Genomic DNA, 23,234 nt, shown 5'->3' on the forward strand with positions numbered 1-23,234 from the left:
GTGGAGACCAAAGCTGACTGCACAGGCCCCAGGAGCCCCATACACACAGCACTTTCAGGAAGGGCTATACCCCCTTTGCCACGCCCCTGCTCTACTCCTCAGGAAGCTTCATGGGACACAAGCACCCAGCCCTGGAGCTGTTCACCTCCCCCATCCCAACCTCTCTTCCACTTCCCTTTGGCTCAGCTCCCTCAGTTTCAGACAATGCTGTTCATCCTACCAAGATCCAGGGTCTCTACCTCTTCCCATCTCCCCTGGTTTCGCTCTCAGTTCTTCTCTCAGACACAACTTAGTTAAGACTCCTGTTCCTCAGTGCATATCAGGCAGTCTGGCCTCCTCAATCCTAGATGCTCACCTGGTCTTCCCAGGTGCCACCCCCTCCCCTTCCTGTTTCCAGTGTCACTGGTGAATCCAAGACACAGTGAATTGGATTTGGGATCCTTGTCTTGTCTTCTTCCACTAGGTCCGCTCTGCTTGGCTGTAACCCCTAAAGCCTAGCCTCCTCGTGCTGTCATCCTCATGTGAGTCCCGTATTCTTGCCACTTCACTTTTCTCAAAACATTCCCTTTACTTCCTCTTCTCCCCTTCTCCCTCATTTATCAAACCCGGGAATTCATTTCTGTAAAAAATAAAAAAGCAAGTCCCAGAGACTAGATCTATGGGGAGAGGCAAAGAAAAGAGCAATGAATTTAAAAAATGACAAGATGTAATTTTTGCATAATCTGAACCTGCTGCTGGATCACATTACAACTGACACTAACAACTAGAGTCCAAGTGACTCCACCTTCTTGGGTGGCTACTTAAGAGAAGTCCATGTAACAACTGACTAGTGAGAGTAACAGCCTTGATTAATGCCATTAGCAAGCATAATGGTAACTTGCTTTAATAATAGGAAAAGTCATATTCATTGGCAAACTACTCATAGAAACATACTCATCTATAAGATTTAAAAGAAAAATAAGTTTGTAGTGGGTGCCAATTGAGATAAGGCATACACATTCATATATGTATATAAGCTTATCTATAAATAACTGGATATAACCTTATCCATGTAAATTTTATATGCTTGTCTGCTCTAGATGCAATACTATTTCCACAGTGAAAATCAAGCCCCCAAAAACCTTGCATTTTACTTTCACTTGTTCTATTGCAGAAAACCCAAAATGATCTTTCAGAGGAAAACTGCTTATTATGTTCTCATCCTTTTTGCACACAGTAAACCATGAAATAAAAAGTAGAGGGCAGGGCCTTAAATTTACTAAAAGTCCAAACTCATCCTCAAAAGGGAGTTACGGATTTTCTAGCCAAGTTCTTTAGTAGTAATATTTTAACCTCATGATCTACTGTGAACCTTAGTCATTTCTGGCCTTTTTGTAATTGCCAGTAAACAATTGTTTACTTTATGGGTTGCCCTTTTTCATGTCACAATCTGAAAGTTGGCCAGCTCAGTGTTAGCAATTTCAGGAATCTGTCATCACCATTTGGAATTCTAACCACATTCTGTAAGATGCTAATCAGTCCCTCCCAGCTTGGCATCAATGCAAATTCAGTATCTTCTTGCCATGGATTTTGGAGCTTGTTAATCTAGAAGTTTTCCCCCTTTTTTTTTTGAGGCACTAAAGTAAAAGAGAACGATAAATATATATATATATATACTAATAAGTATCTGGAACCAGAAAACACTGATTAACACCCTGCACAGATGTGATGCCATCAGCATTTCCAGTTTCCCTGTTTCTGCTCCTGGAATAAATCACAGAATATCAATGCAGTAATCACAACCTTGAATTTCTTCTAATATCACAACTGATCATGAAAACAAAAAGTTTATCATTTGCAAATATTATGGATTTGAGGCCAGATTTTTTTAATCAGTATGTGCTGATAAGCAGACTTAAGAGCAACTTACTAGGTCTGATATTCAACTGTTATAATGAAGAAGTCAAATATATGGTAATATGAATACTTGACTCTTGGTCACTAGAGATATATACATCTACTAAAAAAACAAGAAGTAATTTCTAAAAATGCTTTGAAAATTCAAACAATATAGTCAGACTTCATATAAGAAACATTTCAAAATGAACTGGTCTCTGAATAAGTCAGTTTTCTTAGAGGGTTTATTGTACATAATTTTCTTAAGAAGTAGGGGGGTCTTCAAATTCTCAAGCATACTAATAAAGACCCACTTGGGCAAATGTGTGTTATGTTTTTTAACAGTTACCACTTAAGGAGGACCCTATTTTAGGAAATATAAAAATGCCAGGGTTTGCCTTAGGATTAAACACTTACTTGAGAAGAAAGAAAACATATGGGGGGGGGGGCTCCCTGGTGGCTCAGCGGTTGAGCACTGGGTTGCCCGGGTTCAATCCCTGGCTGCTCCCCGGCCACCAGAGGAGGGACACACATGGCACGCAGACCTCTCCTGCTGCCCGCTGCTCCCCTCAGCAGTGTACTTCGGTCCTTCTGCCTGCTCTGCTCCCTGCTCTGGTGAATTCTCTCACCCTCCCGCGCTTCTGACTGTACCCAGTGCTTGTATAAATAAATAAAAATAAATCTTTAAAAAAAAAAAAAAGAAGAAAACACATGGGGTCTTGAAAAATGAGCTTACTATAATCAGCTGACAATCTATGCAAGTCAATTCAAGCACTGTGTTGAACACCTGTTATACACCCAATGCAGAGTTTGGTGCAGATTATGCAAATGGTGAATGATTATAAGACATACTTTCCTATTTTTTCCTCTGTTGAAAACTGAACACCTTAGATAGTGTAAGGTGGGAACTCTGAATATCAGATTCCCTCCCCTTGCAAGATATGCTATTGTTACTGTTTGTTGTTATTGTCATTTGATTGCTTAGTGACTACTGGACTTTCTGGCCTCCTGCTGTACAGGCTGTATTTTTTGGTCAGGTGGAGTCACTGAAGTTTCTGCTCAGTTAGCTTAGTGGTCAGTTATAATTGAACTTAAATGCCTGAACCAAAAAAAAAGAGAGAGAGAGGACAGAGAGGTCAGACAGGAGAAGGGTGGGGGGAAGAGAGAGAGTTTTTTTAAACATTCTCTCAATATATTCAGTTAATTCTCCTAAACCCACTTTTTTCCTGCTTCCAATTAAAACTTACAAGCCTAAACAGCCTCAAGTTCATGCTAAATATAAAGCTACAGGCTTCTATTTTACCTATTTTTTATTTCCATTCTAGCTTCTACACTCTGATATCAATAAGAAATCTATAACAATTCTGCCTATGAGTATAAGACTGATATTTTCCCTTTCTAATGGAGACCATGTCAAGATCCAAAAAGATGTAGATCCAAAACATACCTGGTTTAGGCTGGATATTAAGATAAAGGTAATAATTGCACAGTTTTTCCTGAATGTTTGTTAAAAATACCAAATTCCACAGGACAAAAATAAGGCAATCCCTTAGTTCTAATTCTCCAAATAGGTCCTGAGCCTACAGAAGATCCGTTAGCAATCTGCCCAAGGTCATTCAGCTAATAAGTGGCCTTGTATTTTCCATTCCCACCTGTGCTGCACAAATGTCAAAAAAGAACACAGAGCAAGTTTATAAGGAAAGACAGTGACAAATAGTTTTGTGCAGTGAGATCACAGTAAGTAATTCTATAATTTTGAATAGTCCCTTATTCAAAATTATAGATACTATATCTAGTTACACAAAAGCTTACTGTTCAATATTCATATTAATCCTCAGACTTACTTTCAGAGTAGATATAAGGAAAGCCATGTTACAGACAAATGCTTAAACCCAACTACAATACAAAGGTTTACTGAGCCCCAAAAACCTTTAAAAACAAAGATAGACAATGAGGTAAATCTACCCTCGCTAATAAAATTGCTAAATTTGAAAAAAAAAAGTCATGAATAAAAGCTCACTAGTCATTCAATGAAAATAAAACAATTTTCCTTGGAAAGCATGTAATCAAACATCATTCTATCAGTGTGGAGACTAGAATGAAGCAGCAGAAAAAGCAATGACACTGAGATACTCAATCTGCATTGCCTGAACCCTGTTTGGGTCAACAGACTGGGACAACATACCAGCTCCCAAGATGATTTTAACACTACTGTATTTATATCAGTAAAATCCCAACACAATGTCACTAAATTTATTTCCCTACCCTAATCAAATCCCTATACTCCCTTTGTTTTCCATGCACCTTCTCTTAACTGCTGAGCTCCCTAAAAAGTCACTTTGTGCTACCCTGTCTTTCCTTCAAAATAAATGTGGGAATATGCGTTACAGTGATCCCTCCCACCCTTGCTGCCACTCTACTGGGATATATGGAGAAAAGACAAAGGTTTTGCCTGAGGGCCACACTGCTTGGACTATTTCTGAAATTCTGCATCAGCAACCAACAAGCAAGTTATAGAATCTGTTGCAACAAGGCAAGACTTGTCAAAGGAGAGGGTGTGCCTAAATCTTATACATACCTCAGCAAAAATGAAAACTAGACTCAAGAATCAGTCATGTCTGCTCTGATCTCATAGTTCACCACACTCAACATAGTTTGCTATAATATGACTTGTTTTCAAAAGAATATTTCATAAAATGTTCTACTGCAAAGGAAACTCAAAGTTTAAACCCCCATTAACATATAAAGCAGTGAAATAATTACAACTAGACATTCATTCCTCTTGCAAATAGTAACTTTGCAGAGCATAGATATAATTTATAACATGGCCATTCTCAAAGACTCAAAACTGTTCATTTCAAAACTGGGGAGGGGGGTAATATACCATTCATAAAAGAGTTATCAAAAATACCTAAAAATTTTTGTCATGAGAATTTGTTATATTAAATAAAAATTTATCAAGAAATATACATAAAGTCACACATGATTATATTCCAAATGAATCCTAAATAGTATTCCAAGGATATTGAGAGTAAACACTCCAAATTAATAGTTTAAAAATTCCCCTAAATTTATCTTGAGATGCCATATCTCACGGAACATTAAAAAAGAGATTATATATAAAAGCAAAAATGAATGGGACTACATTAAGCTAAAAAGCTTCTATACAATGAAAGAAACTTATCAGTAAAACAGAAAGACACCCTATTAAATGGGAAATACTTGCATATCATACATGTGACAAAGGGTTGATATCCAAGATCTACAAAGAACTCATGCAACTCAACAAAAAGAAAATACCCCAATTAAAAACCAGGGTAGGGCCTCCCTGATGGCACAAGAGGTTAAGCACCGCACTATGAATCAATAGCAGCCTCTGCAGCATGAGTTCAATCCCTGGCTGGCCAGGGAACATCACACATGGCGCAGCAGACCTCTCCTGTCTCACCTGCTGCTCTCCTCAGCAGTGTATTTCAGTCAGTCTATCTGTTCTGTTCCCCTCTCTTTCTCTGGCGAATCCTCTCACCCCCTGCATCTCTGTCCTGTACCCCAGCTCTTGTATGCATAAATAAATAAATCTTTAAAAAAATTTAAAAAAAATTAAAAACTGGGCAGAACAGCTAAACAGACACCTCTCTAAAGAAGATAGAGAGATGGCTAAAAGGTGCATGAAAAAATGTTCCACATCACTTGTCATGAGGGAAATGCAAATCGAAGTCACAATGAGATACCACCTCACTCCAGTGAGAATGGCCTGTATCAAAAAGACCAGAAACAAGAGTCAGTGAGGGTGTGGAGAAAAAAGGAACACTCCTAGTTGGTCAGTGGGAATGACAACTGGTCCAGGCCCTACAAAAAAACATTATATTGGTTCCTCAAAATATTTAAAATAGATACACCATATAATCCAGCAATTCCACTCACTCCTAGTAGCTATCTGAAGAATACAAAATTTGAAGGGATATATGCACCCTTTGTTCATTTTGGCACTATTTACAATAGCCAACTTGTGGAAACAACCTAAATGCTCATCAACTAGTCAACTATAAAAAAATAGAAATAAAAAATGAACTCTTAACTTTTATATGGATGGAACTGGAGGGGATTAAGTGAAATAAGTCACAAAGGAGAAAGACAAATACTGGATGAATTCATTCATATTTAAAATATAAAGAGTTCTCTATATAAACATGACTACTGAATTCAGGCTACCGTTAGAGAGGGAACAAAGGGGAAAGTGGCCTGGGGTAAAAGACTATGGGTGCTTTGATGGTGGGGTGGCATAGTAACATATACTGAGCAGGTGTGACCCTATTTTCCCATAAATGATATACAGGATTGTAAACCAATGTTACCTTAAAAAAGAAGAAATATATTCTCTGAAATAGACATAACTGTTTTAAAATTAAAAATTAAGTTATATGGAAAACTGACTTATTCCAAAGTCAGAAATTTCAAATATCAGTATATCAAGGATAGAAGCTAACAAATTGTTTTTAATCAACTGAATCCCAAGAAATACAATGATTCAATAGAAACATGTTGATATATTTATACATAAACACTAATACATATATGTACAAGTATCATATGCCTATAGAAACTATTTTGGAAAAAAATCCATAACATGAATTGATTTATTCACAATTCATTAACCTAATTAAAATCTAAAAGGGAGGTAAGGAAACAAAGTTGTATGTGAGCATTTCAAATGCTTTTACAACATTTACCTTGCCAGTAGACAGACCCTAGAGGCAGGTAGAGAACAGAAAGGCCTGAAGTGAATCAAGATATAAACTATGTGAGAGATGATTACAAATACAAAGGCACACCATAAATCTATAATCCATACAGTACAAGAGGCAAAAAAACAAAACAAAACAAAACAAAAAAAACACCTCTGTTAATCAAATGGTTTTAAATGGTGGAAAATGCTGTTATAATGAAACCTAGGGGCCAGGATAATTCAAGGATCACAAAACAATCCACAGAACAGCTACATTTGGTGAAAGAATCCTCCCAAGGCTTTGGCCACCACATCACTTCCCCACAGAGGAGTGAAAAAGAGAGAAGTTCTGCAGAAACTCCAGAGGAGCTTGGTCAAGAAGTGGGTTAGCAGGACTACTGGCAGCTTCTCTGGGAAAATCACACAGTAAGAGCTCCCAGATCTAAATTAGTTGAAAAACTTAAAGTTCCCCCAAAGGAGCAGAATAAAGACTTTGGAAAAGTAACATTAACTGCAAACTCTGTGGGTGAAAGTCAAGGTCAGCCCTGGTTCTTCCAACAAACTGGAGCATGCACTCATCACTAGTTGGGAAGCAGCCACATTAGCAAATGACAAACTAAGTCCTGAAAATTCAACTAGAAAACAATAAAAACCCATATCATAACATAACTATTTGCTTTTTCAACCAGCTCCACAGTTCATTTGCAAAGAGTCACATGGCATGACGTTATCCTCACTTTCTAGAAATAAGAAAATTAGGGACCAAAAGGGTTCATTGGCCTTGCAAAGTGGCAAATCTCAAACTATGATTTGTCTCACTCAAATCTCCTATTTTGGAGCAAGCAATGAGTCTGGAACTTCTTCCAAATAACAGACCTTCAAAAAGCCCAAGGGCTGACAGAATCAGTCAGCATGATGCTTGCTTGGTGTGTGAGTAAACTCTTGGTTCAAGTAAGCACTAAGTTCTCACTACAGTAAAATACAAATGCAATTTCAATTAAAGTGCCAAAATGAGGAAAAATGAGAACTTTTCTTGTGCGTCAGCATTTAAGTTTGTTATTACACGAAGTTACTAGCTTTAAGAGGCATCTGTTTAAGTTTGGTTCTTGAGGTGATTAGTAAATAATAGACTTTTACCTACAAGTTTCAGGTTCTGGTTAGTTAGAAAAGAAGTGGCAAGTGTTGGGTACTGAACTTAATTGTTGACTACACAGTAGTGGTCAAGGAAGCTGAGGGTCAAGGAAGAGTCCAGGGACAGGTGGCAGGAGTTGCAACTGTGGGGTCAGTCTCCCCAAAAGGGTCAGAGGGTTTTTCTCAAACCTATGCCCAGAGTAGGCCTCTTGTCACCTTGCTAGGAGAAGCAGAGGACCCATATCATAGCCTGTGGGTCTTGAGCAGTCTATGACCATTTCTTAAAGAATGGAGATTGATTTGCCCTGAGCACAGTGACGGCCCTTAAGCCTAGTCTTGTCTAAGACCATCAATCCTCCCAAATAAAAGAGATCATCACATTCTAAACTTCTGTGCTTCCTAATCAAAGAAGAGACTGCTACTGCTCTTTTTATGTCCTAGAAGAATGTAGTCTGGGGGTCTCATCTCAGTTCTAGATTTAACAGTGAACATGTTCTCCCTCAGAATATCTTCTTTATTCTCAGTAAGGATGCGGCCAACCCCTCCTAGTCTGTCATGAGATGTCTCCTCCTGCTTTCCCTACGGCCCCATGTCCCAAAATGCACAACAATTACTTCTGGTCAGCAACATTATTCTTTAGAATGTACAACCATGTACATTCTCCACACCTATGTTATTAATTGATTGTTTTTCCTTTGTTCACCCATCTGATGCTGTTTTGATGACTCCTCCAGCAGGAGGAGTATGGGATGATTTCAGAGGATACCAGAGGAGTATGTGATGATTTCTTTTGTGCCCCAAAACAACCAATTCTGTGAAACAGAGTCTTACTTATTAAATACAAAAAAGGAACTAGAACCTCACAAATGTAACAATGTTACTATGCACTAATATCCATAAGAACTCAGTCACTAACCTTATGCTCTGCCCACAAGTAGTTTCACAGACAACTTCCCTCACTCTCCCCTATCTTCTTCCTGAACTTCTAACTCTGTGAGAATGTTCCGTGATAATACAAAAAAATTAACATTTCTAACAATGAGAATGCCTTAATGAGGTGAAAAGACAACAAACTAGGAAAATTTTATGCCGAAAAGTATCCTGAATATACAAAGATTGTGCAAATCAATAAGAATAAAAATATCACATTAGTAAAACAGACAAAAAGCACAAACAGGAAAAAATACAAATAACCAGTATACAAGTAAAAAAGACATTCACTTACTGGCAATCCCACAATGTTAATGAAAATAAGATGTGGCTTTTCATCAGGGTGGCAAAGACGACAATGGTTAACAAAATCCCTGCCTAGGGTATGAAGACAGCAGCACTCCATGTAGGGTCAAGTGTTAGTGGAAAGAGGGTTAAACCCTGTTAACTGGGAATAAAATGTGAATGGCAGAGAAAGAGTTTATTGGATAAGCAAAGTGAGCATTTGAACCCAGGCAGCTGTCAGACAGATTGTATTCTTTGAGAGTTATTCCAACAAACACAAGTTTGAATTTAGTTTATATAGATAGGAACAATCAGTTACTGACATTAAAAATGTATTACTATAGGGGGCGGGTGGGGGGGGGGGAGCTCTGAATTGTCTGGACCTAAAGATATGCTGATGATACCTGTCAACCCAGAGGAGAGCAATGCAAGACTTAATCTTTCTTTAAAAAAAAAAAAAAAATGCACTGTGAACATGCAAAGCCTGGGGGGTGGGAGGGGGGGAATTGGTCTTTAAAAAGACTGGCTTTACCTGCAGGCATCAGATATTGCATAGCTGTTTCAGGCTTCAAGTCTATGTCAGACAGTCTTGCTCTCCTGTCAGACAGCAGGAAGGGGTCATTTTCCAGAACATTTTACAGTATGTTTACAACACTTTCTGGAGAACAGCTTGGAAACAGGTATCAAAGTCTTAAAAATCACACGACTTGTGACTGTGATTCTAGGACTCTGTCTAAAAAAGATAATCAAAGCCTAGTTATAAACTCTGATCCAGTAAGAACAAACATCAGTTCAAATGTAAAGTACTTCCTTGGTCAAGTGTTTTACAAATTTAATTTCAAGTACCAGAATAAGCATGAGGTCATTTAAAGTAATTTAAAGAATTCCATTGCTTTCATGATGTTTTTAGGCTGAGTTTAAGTGGCCTGCATAAAACCTTGTTCATGTTTATGCACATGTGTAATTGTCAATCATGACAGATCAGTATCGTATAGAATCCAGCTGTGGCAGAGTCAGGCACATCTCCCTAACCCAAGCATGCCTTTTTGCTACAAGGGAAGGAGGTGTCTTTAGAGCTTAGTATCCTCACTCTCAGTAGACTGCAGACTGCTGGCATCTAGTAAGCACACAATAAAGGGCAGGTGTAGTAGCATCCTTGTCCTGTCAAGAGAATGGCTGTTTCTCCTTCCCGAGGATTCCATGAGTTCTGTGATGCCCACACAATCTGCCACCCAGGAATCTTTCCTAATTTGTTCCTGTACTGCCAAAAATGTCGACTTCTAATACAGTGGACTCTACCATCGTGGGACTAACATCACTGCAACATGTAAGTGCTGCCCAACAAGAACAGATCTCATCTGGCAGAATCCCACAGCTGCCCCGGGTGTTAGACACACATGCTTCTGCCTCTACCACTGAAGGACCCTGTCTATTCCTTGGTGCTGGGTCTCTCCACAGCTTCTGACAGCACTGTGTTCCTTACCACCATCCACCAACCACTCCAGGCTCAGCCTCTCAGATTATAGACTGCACCTGCTGCTAATCAAAAATACCCAGGATTTGAGTCTGTGCATTTCCCAGTTGCCCTCTCTGCTTTGACACTGAACTTTACTGGGCATAACAACAGTGTATTATTTTAGCGGGAAGTTGCATTTTAATACAGTTATACTAAATAATGTACTGAAATAATCACCACATCCAGGAGTGCTTAGAAACCTAAAAGAGAGTTTATAATTCAGTTTCAACATCAGTGTCAAGGGACTCTCCTGAGATGCTTTTATGACTTGAAGCAATATGATCTAAAGTATCATCTAACTAATGCTTACCCTAGGGAAAAATAAGCATTTTAAATTTGGCAAATATCTCCCTTACTTATATAAACTTTAATACCATACTAATTTGCCCAGATCCATGTTCCTCATCCATTTTATAAAGGCGATTTCACCTTTATAAAAGGCCATCTTTTTCTAATAAATTTATGATAAAATAAAAACAGAAATACTGAATTAGGACACCATCTTTTGCTCTCTATTTGTAATTGCTATTATAGATATGATGTGATTTGAACAAAAATATATTTTGAAAGGGTTCAGAATATGCCACAGTGGCCTAAAAATTATTCTGAGCTGAAGGTATTTGAGTTCCAGAAGTCTCTTATCAGTCTAAAAGCAGAGCCTCCCAGAAGAACTCAATAGTCATAAATCCCTTTCCAGGGAAGACTGACTCTTATCATCAAAGATAAGAGGTCTCCGCTATACCTAAGGGACTTATCACAAAACAGCTATTCTCAAAAGGGTCCATTTACCTTTCAAAAAGTTATCTGCATTTCTATACATGTCCCTTCTCTCCTTCTCTTATTAAGAAGGCATTCCTTTCCCCACAAGTGCTCTCCTATTAAGAAGGTATATAAGTCACAAATTATAACCACTCCTTTAAGTCACACCTTTCTGTGACTGTATCTGTCTTTTCTCTTACTAAGCTGTCTTGTCAATTAGTTTACAAGTCAACAATTTTTGCAGGCCCTAAGAGAAGAGAAGGAACGCTTTTCCTGACCATTTGAATTGAGGGACTACACTGGATGATGAGTATATATGAGAAGCATGCTAACGTTCTCATTGGGCGTGCAGTCTAAGCATTCATCTGATTAACACTTAATCCTTCCTGTATCAGCCTTCCTCTCCCTTCACACATCTTCAATGTCTTTCTGGTGTCTAACTCTTAGTTTTCACTCTTATCATCCTCATAAGTATAAGTTGGCAGAAATAATGTTTTCCTTTTTTACTTTTGATAAATTAGAACATAGAATTTTTAAGTATTAGCAACACTTATCAACTTTTTACCAGTTTATAAAAATCTCTCAAGTACAATCAGGCTAAAACATCCTGTCGATTAAATAAAGCAAGTTGCAATTTCACCAGGCACTAAAAGTTGGAAGTTTTCTGAAGTACACAGAATTAAAACACATACAGTCACTTTGTACAAAACAACCGCAACCCCTCTTGCCAGAGTTTATTGTTGGAAACCTGTTTCAATGATGACAAAAATAAAATGACAAACCCAGATAATTAGTCTAACCTGGCACAGAGATATACATTCTACCAAGGTATGAAAAATAAACCATAGGGACAAACCCCCTTCCTCCAGAGAAAATTCTTCCTGCTCAGAAGGCCCAACAGCTCCCTTGGCATTTGGTTCACTGGAGTTAACCTCAATTAACTAACCTCCCATGGCTTACAAAGACAGGGATGCTGGTGTCTACAATTAAGACAGACCTTCCATACAGCAGCCTCGGGGGCTGAGAAACTATTGTCCTGCTTTGCAAAAAAGTGGTGTGTCTAGTATACCCACTAACTGATAAGTCAACAAAATTGAGCCTCCAATCCTGGGCAAATTGCATCAAAAGAAAAACTGCTGGAAGATACCCATTCTGTTAAAATATACAGTAACTTCACAAGTGTTTCAAGAATTTGTGATTGTTATTGCAGGGCCACATGTTCTGCAGGCTCAGAGAACCACCTCTCCTAACAAACCTGAGAGTTGGTTCTCAATGGCTACAAAACACCCAGATTTGATTGTCAGGCCCACTCCCTTTCTGGCCCTTGTGTCTACCACTGTACCTCAAACCGGTTTCAAATTCCTGGCAGCAACCAGAACTCAAGGCCCTTTTCTACCTCCCTCTCTTGAAATATCCTTCCTCTATTTTCAAAGCTAACTGCTTCTCTTCCTGCAAGACAGCCCAAATGTCCCCTCCTCCAGGAAACAAATCATTTTTTCCACTGGGCACTCACAGCCCCTAATCATGGCTCCCAGTGTTTACAGGTCTCTGTCCCAGCTTCACCATAAGCCCATGTAGGCCTAGATTCTGATGCCTTACATAATTCAACATTATAATACCAGTCATAGAAGAAAGTAGACACGTAATAAATGTTTAGTGACTGGATGCATGCACACATGGGCAAACAGTGAGAGAGCAAACAAAACACTGCACTTTCTAGTTATTGCCTAGAGAGACAGGAGGCTCTTTTGCAAAATTCTCAGTCTTATTAAGCCCTGACTGAGCCTCAAAGAACACTATGAGCTCTTTACCTCCATTCAGCTATTCGTCAATTCCACATGCTCATTTCACTACTCTACATCTTCAAACCCTATTCCCATATTTTGCCAACTCCAAGTTCCTCCTGTTTTCAATTTCATAGCTTCCCTTCTGTAGTACATATAATAACCTATTTGCACTTGTTTCTATAAAGGCTCCCAACTAGATGATACCCTAGGGCCCAATTCTTTTGTCTTGGTAATCCCAGAGCCTAACATACTTCAGGCACTCAATAGATCAGGCATATGAACTAGATGAATGAAGGAAGATTTTTAGAAGATCTTTGTCTTCCTTGAGTGTTTTCCTGTCAGAAATAAGGAGGGGATAAGGCAGGGACTATTACAGAGAAGAGAAGCATAATCATGGTGTGGAGTCCTGGAGGGTTTGGGGATGAACCTTTTAAAAGTATTTCAGGGTAAAAAAATAAATAAATAAAAGTATTTCAGGGTAAGGCTTGTTTTTGTTTGTTTGTTTTTTAATACATACTTTTATTGCATTTTTTAAAAAAATGTTAATATTAAAAATAAAGAATTCTGGGATACCCTATACTTTACCTGTGTTCTGTTTTCTTGAGTTAACATATTATAACAAAATAAATAACTTTATGTTTTGTTAGAAATATTAAGTATAGGGCCTCCCCGATGGCGCAGTGGTTGAGCGCTGGGTTGTGAAGCTGCCCACAGCCTCTGCAGCGCTGGTTCGATCCCCGGCTGCTCCAGGGCCACTGGAGGAGGGTCCCACATGGCGCGCAGACCTCTCCTGACACCTGCTGCTCCCCTCAACAGTGTACTTTGGTCCTTCTGCCTGCTCTGCTCCCCGCTCTGGCTCTGGTGAATTCTCTCACCCTCCTGTGCTTCTGACTATACCCAGTACTTGTATAAATCAATCAATCAATCAATCAATCTTTAAAAAAAGAGAAATATTAAGTATAGAAAAATGAAGATGTAATAGTTTTCATACTTTACCATTTACTTTTCTTTTGCTAAATCATCTTTTTTTTCCCCAAGAAAACTATGATCAGAGATAATGAGAGAAGAACAGATCACTTATTATCAAATCAGTGCTCAAACAAAAATCTGTAACAGCCAAGATATGCTAACAGCCTATCTATCCATCGATGGATTACACAAACATATGCATACAATGGAGTAATATTCAGCTACAGAAAAAGGAATGAACTCTTGAATCTTGCCATTTGTGACAATGTAGATAAACTTTGAAGGTATTATGCTAAGTGAAATAAGTCAGAAGGGGAAAGCAGATACTCCATGATTTTACTCAGATGTGGAATATAAAAAAGACAATGAACAAACAAAATAAACTCCTCAGATACAGAGAACAGATAGGTAGTTACAAGTGGGGAAAAGGATAAAAGGGGTCAATGGTATGGTAATAGAGGGAAACAAATTTTGTCGGAGATCACATATTTTATATACAGATATAAAATTACATCTGTATACCTGAAACTTACAAAATGTAAACCAATAGTATCGCAATGAGAAAAGAAATTTATGAGGTCAGTCTTTCTCTATATTAATATTCATTTGTTCATTTGCTTTGTTCATTTGTTTCAGTGTCTGTTCTCAATAGCATAATAGTTATACATGTGTGTATATATTCATATATAAGTATGGAAATAAAATATACATACCATAACAGTAGAACAAGTTTATAAATTGGGCAAAACAGGAAAATCACAAAACTCAAAATGCTACTGACGATAGTGCCCATATCTGTCAGACCCTAGGCCAAGCTCTTTCACATGTGTTTTTTCTTAATCTTCAAAAACACTCCACTCAACAAAAACAAAGAAAATAATCCAGTCAAAAAATGGGCAGAAGAGCTAAAAAGAAACTTCTCCAAAGAGGAAATGCAAATGGCCTACAGGCATATGAAAAAATATTCAATGTCACTTGTAATCAGGGAAATGCAAATCAAAACTGCAATGAGATACCATCTCACACCAGTGAAAATGGCACATATTAAAAAAACTAGCAACAACAAATGTTGGCAAGGTTGTGGAGAAAAAGGAACTCTCCTGCACTGCTGGTGGGAGTGCAAACTGGTCCAACCACTATGGAGAGCTGTGTGGAGATTCCTCAACCTACTAAAGATAGAGCTTCTATATGGTCCAGCAATTCCACTCCTAGGTATTTACCCAAAGGACACAGAAACATTAATTCCAAAGAGTACCTGCACCCCTATGTTTATAGCAGCACTATTTACAATAGCTTAGCTATGGAAACAAACCAAATGCCCAAAAATAGATGACTGGATCAAGAAAATGTGGTACATATACACAATGGAATATTACTCAGCAATCAAAAAAGATAAACACATGCAATTTGCAGCAATATGGATGGAGCTGGAAGGGATCATGCTCAGCGAAATAAGCCAGAAAGAAAAAGAAAAATACCGGATGGTCTCACTCATAGCAGGAATCTAGAAAACCTAAATAAGGGACCAGGAAAAAGAATAACTATAAGAAAGAAAAAATCAAAATCAACAAACAACTATGAACCAAAGACACACTATTGGGGTGGGGGGAAGCAGGGACTGGGGTCAAAATAAGGGGGTTGCAATTGTATGGGGAATATAAAAATTAAAAAAAATTAAATTAAAAAAAAAAGATACCAAAAAAAAAAAAAAAACCTCCAAAGAATTATAAAAAAAAAAAAAAAAAAAAGGAATCTGAGAAAGGTTAAATAACCTGCCCCAAAGCCACTCTGCTGCTAGATTGGGTACCTGCATTTATGTTCAAGTTTGTTTAAATCCCATGCTTTTTAAAACTACTAAAATTCTAGGTCTTACTTGTTAAGATTAGAAATGGTACAGAGAATTTAAAAGGCTTATATTTTCACCTTTACCGTCCACCAGCTGCTAAAATAGTATTTACCATTATTAGATATTTGTTAAATCCTTGTGAGTCAGGACATCACTAAAGATCACAAAAGTTCCCTGTAGAAATAAATGCAGACTTGGAAAGTCCCCCTATGTTTGGTTGCATCTACTCTAGGTTCTTGATCTAAATGGGGCCCTCCTATTATTGAAACATTTTGGGGTATATCAACATTCTCCAACAGTTAACGATGGTGGAATTATGCATTTGACTAAAAAAATTGAAGAGAATTTTACCTATCTTCTTTTCTTTTAATTTAAAATTTTCCCACAAAGGAATACAAACTGGTCCAACCACTATAGGAAAGCAGTGAGGAGGTTCCTCAAATTACTAAAAATGGATCTACCATATGACCCAGAAATTCCACTCCTAGGAATCTACCCAAAAGACACAAAAACATTAATTCACCCTATGCACCCCTATGTTTAATGTAGTATTATTTACAATAGGTAAGATATGGAAACAATCCAAATACCCAAAAATAGATGAGTGGATCAAGAATATGTGGTATATATACACAATGGAATACTATCCAGCAATCAAAAATGATAAACATATGCTATTTGCAGCAACATGGATAGGGCTTGAAGGGATTATGCTCAGTGAAATAAGCCAGAAGGAAAGAGAAAAATATCAGATGGCTTCACTTTTAGGAGAAATCTAGGGGAACCAAATAAGAAATCAAGAAAAAAAATAACAGTAACAATTTTTAAAAAGCAAAATTAGCAGGCAACTATAAATTAGAGACATTCTGAAAGGGAGGAGAAAGCAGAGGAATCAAAACAAGGGAGGGAAGAGTGCAGGGACTATGGAGATAGTTCACGGGTGAATTGGTGGTGGGAATTTTACCTGAGAGGAGCAAGCATACATGGTACAAAAAGGAACAATGATGTAAAATATATATGTTAATATTAAAAGAAAAAAATAAAAATTTCACACAATGTCCATTATATTACTAGTAAAATAATGACAACATATTTTTAATATTAATCCCTTAAAAAGACAAAAGTCTTGGCGACCCAAATAGATCAGGACAGATTTTTTTCTTCTTTTGATACCTTTAAGTTCTTTAAATTGTTTATAGCTACAACTCTGCAGTAAATTTCTAGGAGGATTAAGCTTCAAGAGTTTTCCCAGTTTTGGCTCCCGAATTTCAATTCCCTACCGAATAATATATATTCTTGGACTTACTAAAGATGACACTGAAGGTTTAGTTTCTAGAATTTAAGATCTGGTCCTATAACAAGAAAAGAAAGACAGAGAATAAGAACTATATATAAAATGCCATTATCAGAGCACAGAATAATTCTTAGTTTAGTATACGAAGCACACAAGATGAATCTTTGATGGATGAAGCAATATTTTCTACCAATCCCCAATACAAAGGTGGATTTCAAAAGCCAAAAGATATTTTTTTAAATCTGACAAAAGTGACTTCTAGATAAGAAAAATCTCTTTCAGAAAGACAATGGTGCTCTATATACCTCAGACCATAATTAAGTATTCTTGACTTGAATATAAACAGCCAGTAAACACTCTTCATTTTCTTCCTGATGAATGTAAGTAATATAGATGAGAAGTTATTTTAAAATTACTACAAACATGGGGTTATAAAAAGTGTGTTAGCCTAAATGTGCAGAAAAATACAAGTCTTATTCACAGGGAACAAGCGCTACTACAAAAGTCTATTTGTAAACAGATGTATTTTTTTTCAGAATTCAGAACATATTTTTTCACAAACAATGTTGTAATGGTGATTAATTCCCAGCCTGGTCCACAAAGGCTATAAGGCTGTCAGCGACAACTATTTATCCCACAGCCATGTTTTACATGAATGGTACTGGTAGTTTAAGTGAAGATAATGCTAGTCCAATGCTTGTCCAATGGCTCTTCCTCACTGAGGGCCAAAACTCTCATGTGAGTCCCTCCTCTCCACAGAGGCTCTTCAGCTGGCAAGATGCCACCTCCCAGGTGATATCCTCTTCACGTTGTGGTCCATGTCTAAAGACCAGGTAGTGAGGGGTGGGAGGTTTCAAAGGCCGGGTTCCATACCATCCCAGCTCCAGAGCTCCCAGTATCACTGTATCATAGGGATCCCCAATAAACCTCCTGCAAGTAAATCTCCATCTCAGAGACTATTTCTAGGATCTAAGATAAATAGCCAACACTTAGAAAGCCCATATTTTAAATCAGACACAGTTCAAATATACAGATATTACATATGACTGTATATATTACATGCATGTATATATACATAGTCATGTATATAATATACAAAAGATGATACAGATATCTCACTATGTGTATTGGTAAGCAGGAATTTATAAAGACTTGGGATCAAGGTCCACTGAAAACTAGATAATGTAATCACGGGTTTATATATTTTTAGGCCTGAAGCAAAAGAGTGGAGGCCTAATGGAAGCAGAATTCTAGAATGAAATTACATAGCTATAATCTACTGCATGATTACTAGATCCTAAAAATGAGTGGCAAATCTTACCCACCTACAATCAAAATGCTACAATAAGTATAGACAGATGTTTACTCTGGAGGGGGAAGACAGTGCTTCCTCACCTTTTAGTCCAATCCTTGCAAAAAGCTTCATAAACCAGACCCTAAAAATGTACAAATAAATTTCTTAGTATGGGTACAAAGTTCTTACAATTAACGTTCAACTAACTCAAGAGGCGTAACTGGCAACCAGCTCAACTCCTTCAACTGCAACCATACCAGAGCTTCCCAAAGCTTTCCCTAGCAAGCAATCTTCTTTTATAGAATAAGTAGTTATTTATACCCACAGACAAACAGAAAACTAAGAGCTAATATTACACTGCTCTGGTGGCCACACTGCTCTGGTGGCCACACTGCTCTGGTGGCCACACTGCCCAACAAGTACAAGACATAAAAACATTCTATAAACTAAACAACTACAAATCAATACTATTAACTTTAAGTGAAGTCATTCAGTTTGTACGCCTGCCACAGTAGATCACAACTGGCTTGAACACTGAGAACAAGCCATTCAAAAAATTTAATAAGAGGTAGATTTACTATGGTCTCTGGCATAATTGCTCAATTTGTAATATTCATGACTACAAAATGTAATGTCACAGTTAAGTAAAAAATTGAAATATACTTAGAAAGTCAACAATTAATGTCATTTTAAAAACCAAATATAATTGGGCCTTATCAGTTGAATCTGAGAGTTTGAATATCTTGCAATTCCTTAAAAATTCACCAAAGTCAGGCTTCCCCTGGTGGCGCAGGCGGTTGAGCGCTGCGCTGTGAAGCTGTCCGCAACCTCTGCAGCGCAGGTTCAATCCCGGCCAGTTCCGGCCGGCTGACCTGCCAGGGTCCCACATGGTGCGGCAGACCTCTCCTGTCTGGTCCGCTGCTTCCTCAGCAGTGTATTTCGTCAGTCTGCCTGTTCTGTTCCCCACTTTGTCTCTGGTGAATCCTCTCACCCTCCTGCGAATCTGGCCTGTACCCCAGTTCTTATATAAATAAATAAATAAATCTTTAAAAAAAAAATTCACCAAAGTCACCACTCTTTAAAACACATGTGACTAAGGTGGTGGACCATGACTGCTTTGGTGGTGGGTACACTGTGGTAATAATAACACTTGAAAGGGACAGGGAGGGTCTTATACTCCCAAAATTCAACCAACTATATAAACGAATATTACATCAAATAAATCAAATTAATAAAGCACAGCTTTAAGTGGCAAAATACCTGAAATTTTCTTATTTATCAATTTTGCACATAGAAAGGCTCAGCATCCATATTCAGTTATCATCAACTACAGTGAGAGATTCTTCAGATTAAGGTGGATCACCTCACACCATATCAAAACCAAGAACTTGGTATCAGAAAATTCAGCCCTCTGCTCTAAGTTGTACCTTCTTTAGCCACAATTATAACAACATTTGGTTTTTTTTTCTTTTTCCCCCTATTCATTAAAAAAAAAAAAGCTCCAATTCAGAAATAAAGATTCACAGAACTGCTAAATATACCTGAATTTGCCATTTCAGAGGAAAATAATAATAGGGACAGCATAATCAGGTTACTGTTTATAAATGAGGGGATACCACTAGCCTAAAAACTAGACTACCTTAAAGTAGTCTAATCATTTGGAGGAAAGGGAAAAGGAAACAGTCAACTTAAGCTTCCATAGAGATTTTTTAAAAAAATTAGCACAGTAAGCCAAAGCTATCAGCAGCACAGGAATGCAAGCCCAATGCAGACAGGATGTCCTCTCTAGACTAAGACTATATGCTTTAATATCTAAGACAGCACTTTTAACACTATTTCCTGCTTAATATTTTTGAATGAATGCATGAATAAGACAACTATCTTTCATTAATCACATACTTTTCTTGAAGAACTCCCTAAGCTTGTTACAATTGTAATAAGCTTTTAAAACAAGACCCAGGGACTGGGTAGGGAAGGGACACTGAGCCTCACAATAACCCTAGGAGAGGACAAATATCACCAATACAATTCTTTCCATTTTACAAGTGAGGAAATTGAGGCTCAGAAAGACTGACCTTCCCAAGATGACAAAGCTCTAAATGGCTGAGCCAGGAGTCTGTCTTCCTTCCCCTCTGCCACATCAATACCAGAATGAAGTTTAGAGCTAGGAAAACAAAAGAACATGGAAAATACAGTCTGGCCAAAAGTCGTATTATCAAACATTCACAAATGGGTTAAGTTTGCTCCTGGGGGGAAAAAAGCCTTCCTATTTCAAAATTGCAGACACAGCCAGTGGGCCCTACAGCTCTGTGTCTAATAGGCTACACTTCAATAGCCTGTGTTCACAGCGCTGTGGGGTTCTTCTAAGTGCAGGTGCCCTGTTTAAAAAGTGACTGATCTGCATATAGAATGGCTTCCAAACTAAAAGAGACAAGTTAAAAGCCAGATATAAAGCTCCCTTCATTAAAATATAGCTATACTCCCTTCCCTGAAAAACTGCCTGCCCAGAAGATTTCAAATTGTCCAAGTAAGAAAAAAGTGCTTGCCCAGGGCCCTATAATGAAAACCAGGTCTCTGCGGTGAGAATGACAATCTATCACATCTGCACTAACTCCCTAGGTGTCCCCTCAAAAACAGCATTCAGGCACTACCTAAGATTATTAGGCTCCTTCTTAAAACGTGCAGCAGAATTACACAGAGGATGATTTTTTGAAAGTACAGGCTGGGAACGGAAGTCAAGTTCAGATTCTCTTCCTTCCTCAAGCAAGCAAGAGAATTTAAGAACACCCCTCCACACACACACAGAGACGCACACACCCTACAGTAAAAATGTCTCGGGGCCTCTACACCTGTGACAATCAACACAGCGAGCCTGGATTTGCAGGGATTTCAGGTTCCTCCTCACATGGGGGGCAGGACGCGGGGGTAACCGGAGCAGAGAGCAGAATGAACTGGTGCCCAAGTTTCAATCGGATCGTTCTCCTCAACTTGGGCAGCGCTTCCCTTCCTGCCTTCCTGCCTCTTCCCTCCTTCCCTCCGGACCAGGCACCCGGCGCGCTTTGGCAGCGCGGGCCCCGCGAGCCGGGCCCGAGGGCAGCGCTCCCGCGGCGCGGCCCCCCGAGAGCCGCCCCGAGGCCGGGGCGCGCCCAGGGTGCGCGGCCGGGGCGGACAGGGACACCCGGCGGGGGCCGCGCGCGCCTGCCCGCGGCCGGGCGTGGGCTCGGGGCAGGGGCGGCCGCGGCGGGGCGGAGGGGCGGGGCGCGCACTTCCTGACTCGCATTGTCCACGCAGCGGCCGCGCCGCCCGCGCCCCGCGCCCCGCCGCCGCGCCGTGCCCGTCGGGGAGGAAGTTGGCGCGCGCCCCGCGTCCCCGTCTTACCGTTCTTGGCGTCGCCCGCGGCGGCAGCCCCCGCGGCGGCCGCGGCGTGGGCGGCGCCAGCGCCCGCGCCTCCGGTGCCCGCCGCGCCCCCGGTGCCCGGCGCGCCCGCCGCCGCCGCTCCGCCGCCGGCCGCCGTCGCCAGGGCCCCCCCGGCCGCCGCGCCAGCCGCGCCCGCCGCGGCCAGGGCCCCGGCTCCATTTTCCTGCTCGTCCCCGCTGCTGTTGGCGCGTTTGTTTTTGCGGCCGCCTTTACTGTTTTTGGGGTTGGGCATGGCGCGAGCCTCCAGGTGTCCCGACTCAGCGGAGGGGGAGCCCCGCGGCGCGGGGCCGGCTGCGGAGGGAGAGAATGGGGGTGCGGGCCGGCGGCTCCCCCGGCGCCCGTCTAGCCGCGCGGCCCGCGCCGCGCCATCCCGGCCGCCGCGCCCTCCCCGGCTTCCAGGGGCCGGCGCGCGGCCACCCGAGGCTCGAAGCCGCGCGGGCGCCGCGGGCTCGGGGCGCGAGCGAGGAGCTCCCGAGCGGGAGGGAAAAGGCGGGTCTCCGGCTTGTTTTGATTCGGCTTCGCTGACACGCTCTGGCCCCGCCCCCGGCCGTGACGTCACTCGAGAGCCGGCCTGGCCGCGCCCACCTGGTGACCTCACGCCGAACCGGCCAGCCCGCGTGACGTCACGCCACGCGCAGAGCCAGCCACCCGCGCCGTCCCCGAGTGACGTCATTCCTCGGGCGCCCCCTCCTCCCGGGCCCGTGGAGCTCGCGGAGTCTGCGCGCTGCTGCCGGGCCTGAGGCGGCCTTGAGGGCAACCCGAGGCCGGTGAAGTTATTCTGTGACCGCCCCCCCGCCCCCCGCCCGACCCCTGACCCCCACCTTAACACGAGTGAGACGTGAAATCTGGTTCAAAAACGTAGTCGAACAGGAATGCGAAACAAAGGATTTGGCTCGATGATCCCTTGAAAGATTTTGCCCTTCGGGAGCAGGTGAAATTGGGCGATTGTGGGCATGAACAGCAGGTTCCCTGAATGGGAAGGGGACACGGTCTAGGGGTGAAACTGCCCTTTCAAGCTGGGCTCGCCATCCCAGGATGAAACTAAATGTTGCCATGACTGAGGAGCACCCCCCCCCCCCGCCTTGGAGGAAACCCAGCCTTGGTGGAGACAGCTGAGCTGTCCTGAAAGATAGGTGACCCCCTCCGTGAGCAGGAGATGAGAAGGAGACACCTGTGAAGAGAGGCGATGATCTGAGGGCAGGAGACCCCGAGAAGTTTCATAAGGTCTTTTCCTGAAAATGAATTCTACCTTCTCCACAGATCAGCGACTTCACATCCACAGGTCCCAGCATCTCATTTCCCTCAGGCAGCTATAACAGACACCTTCCCCAAAGAGTTATCAAAAGGATAACCCCGTTTATTTCCCTCATCCAGCTCTAATCATGGTGTCAATTTATATGATTGC

The 23,234-nt window shown here is 40.6% G+C and overlaps 1 protein-coding gene across 1 annotated transcript in view; it reads right to left on the reverse strand.

The window, feature by feature from the left end:
* HECA (hdc homolog, cell cycle regulator) overlaps window positions 1–22,061 on the reverse strand; it is a gene marked incomplete at its 5' end in the record, with an annotated part of 42,171 nt that extends 20,110 nt beyond the window's left edge. The window contains one exon of the mRNA XM_084227899.1: window positions 21,791–22,061. Coding sequence (XP_084084025.1) covers window positions 21,791–22,061 — 271 coding nt within the window. The remainder of the gene's footprint in view (window positions 1–21,790) is intronic.
* Window positions 22,062–23,234: the final 1,173 nt, after the last annotated feature.

This window comes from Talpa europaea, assembly GCF_964194135.1.
Source record: "Talpa europaea genome assembly, chromosome: 2".
In the NCBI taxonomy this organism is placed as follows: Eukaryota; Metazoa; Chordata; class Mammalia; order Eulipotyphla; family Talpidae; genus Talpa; species Talpa europaea.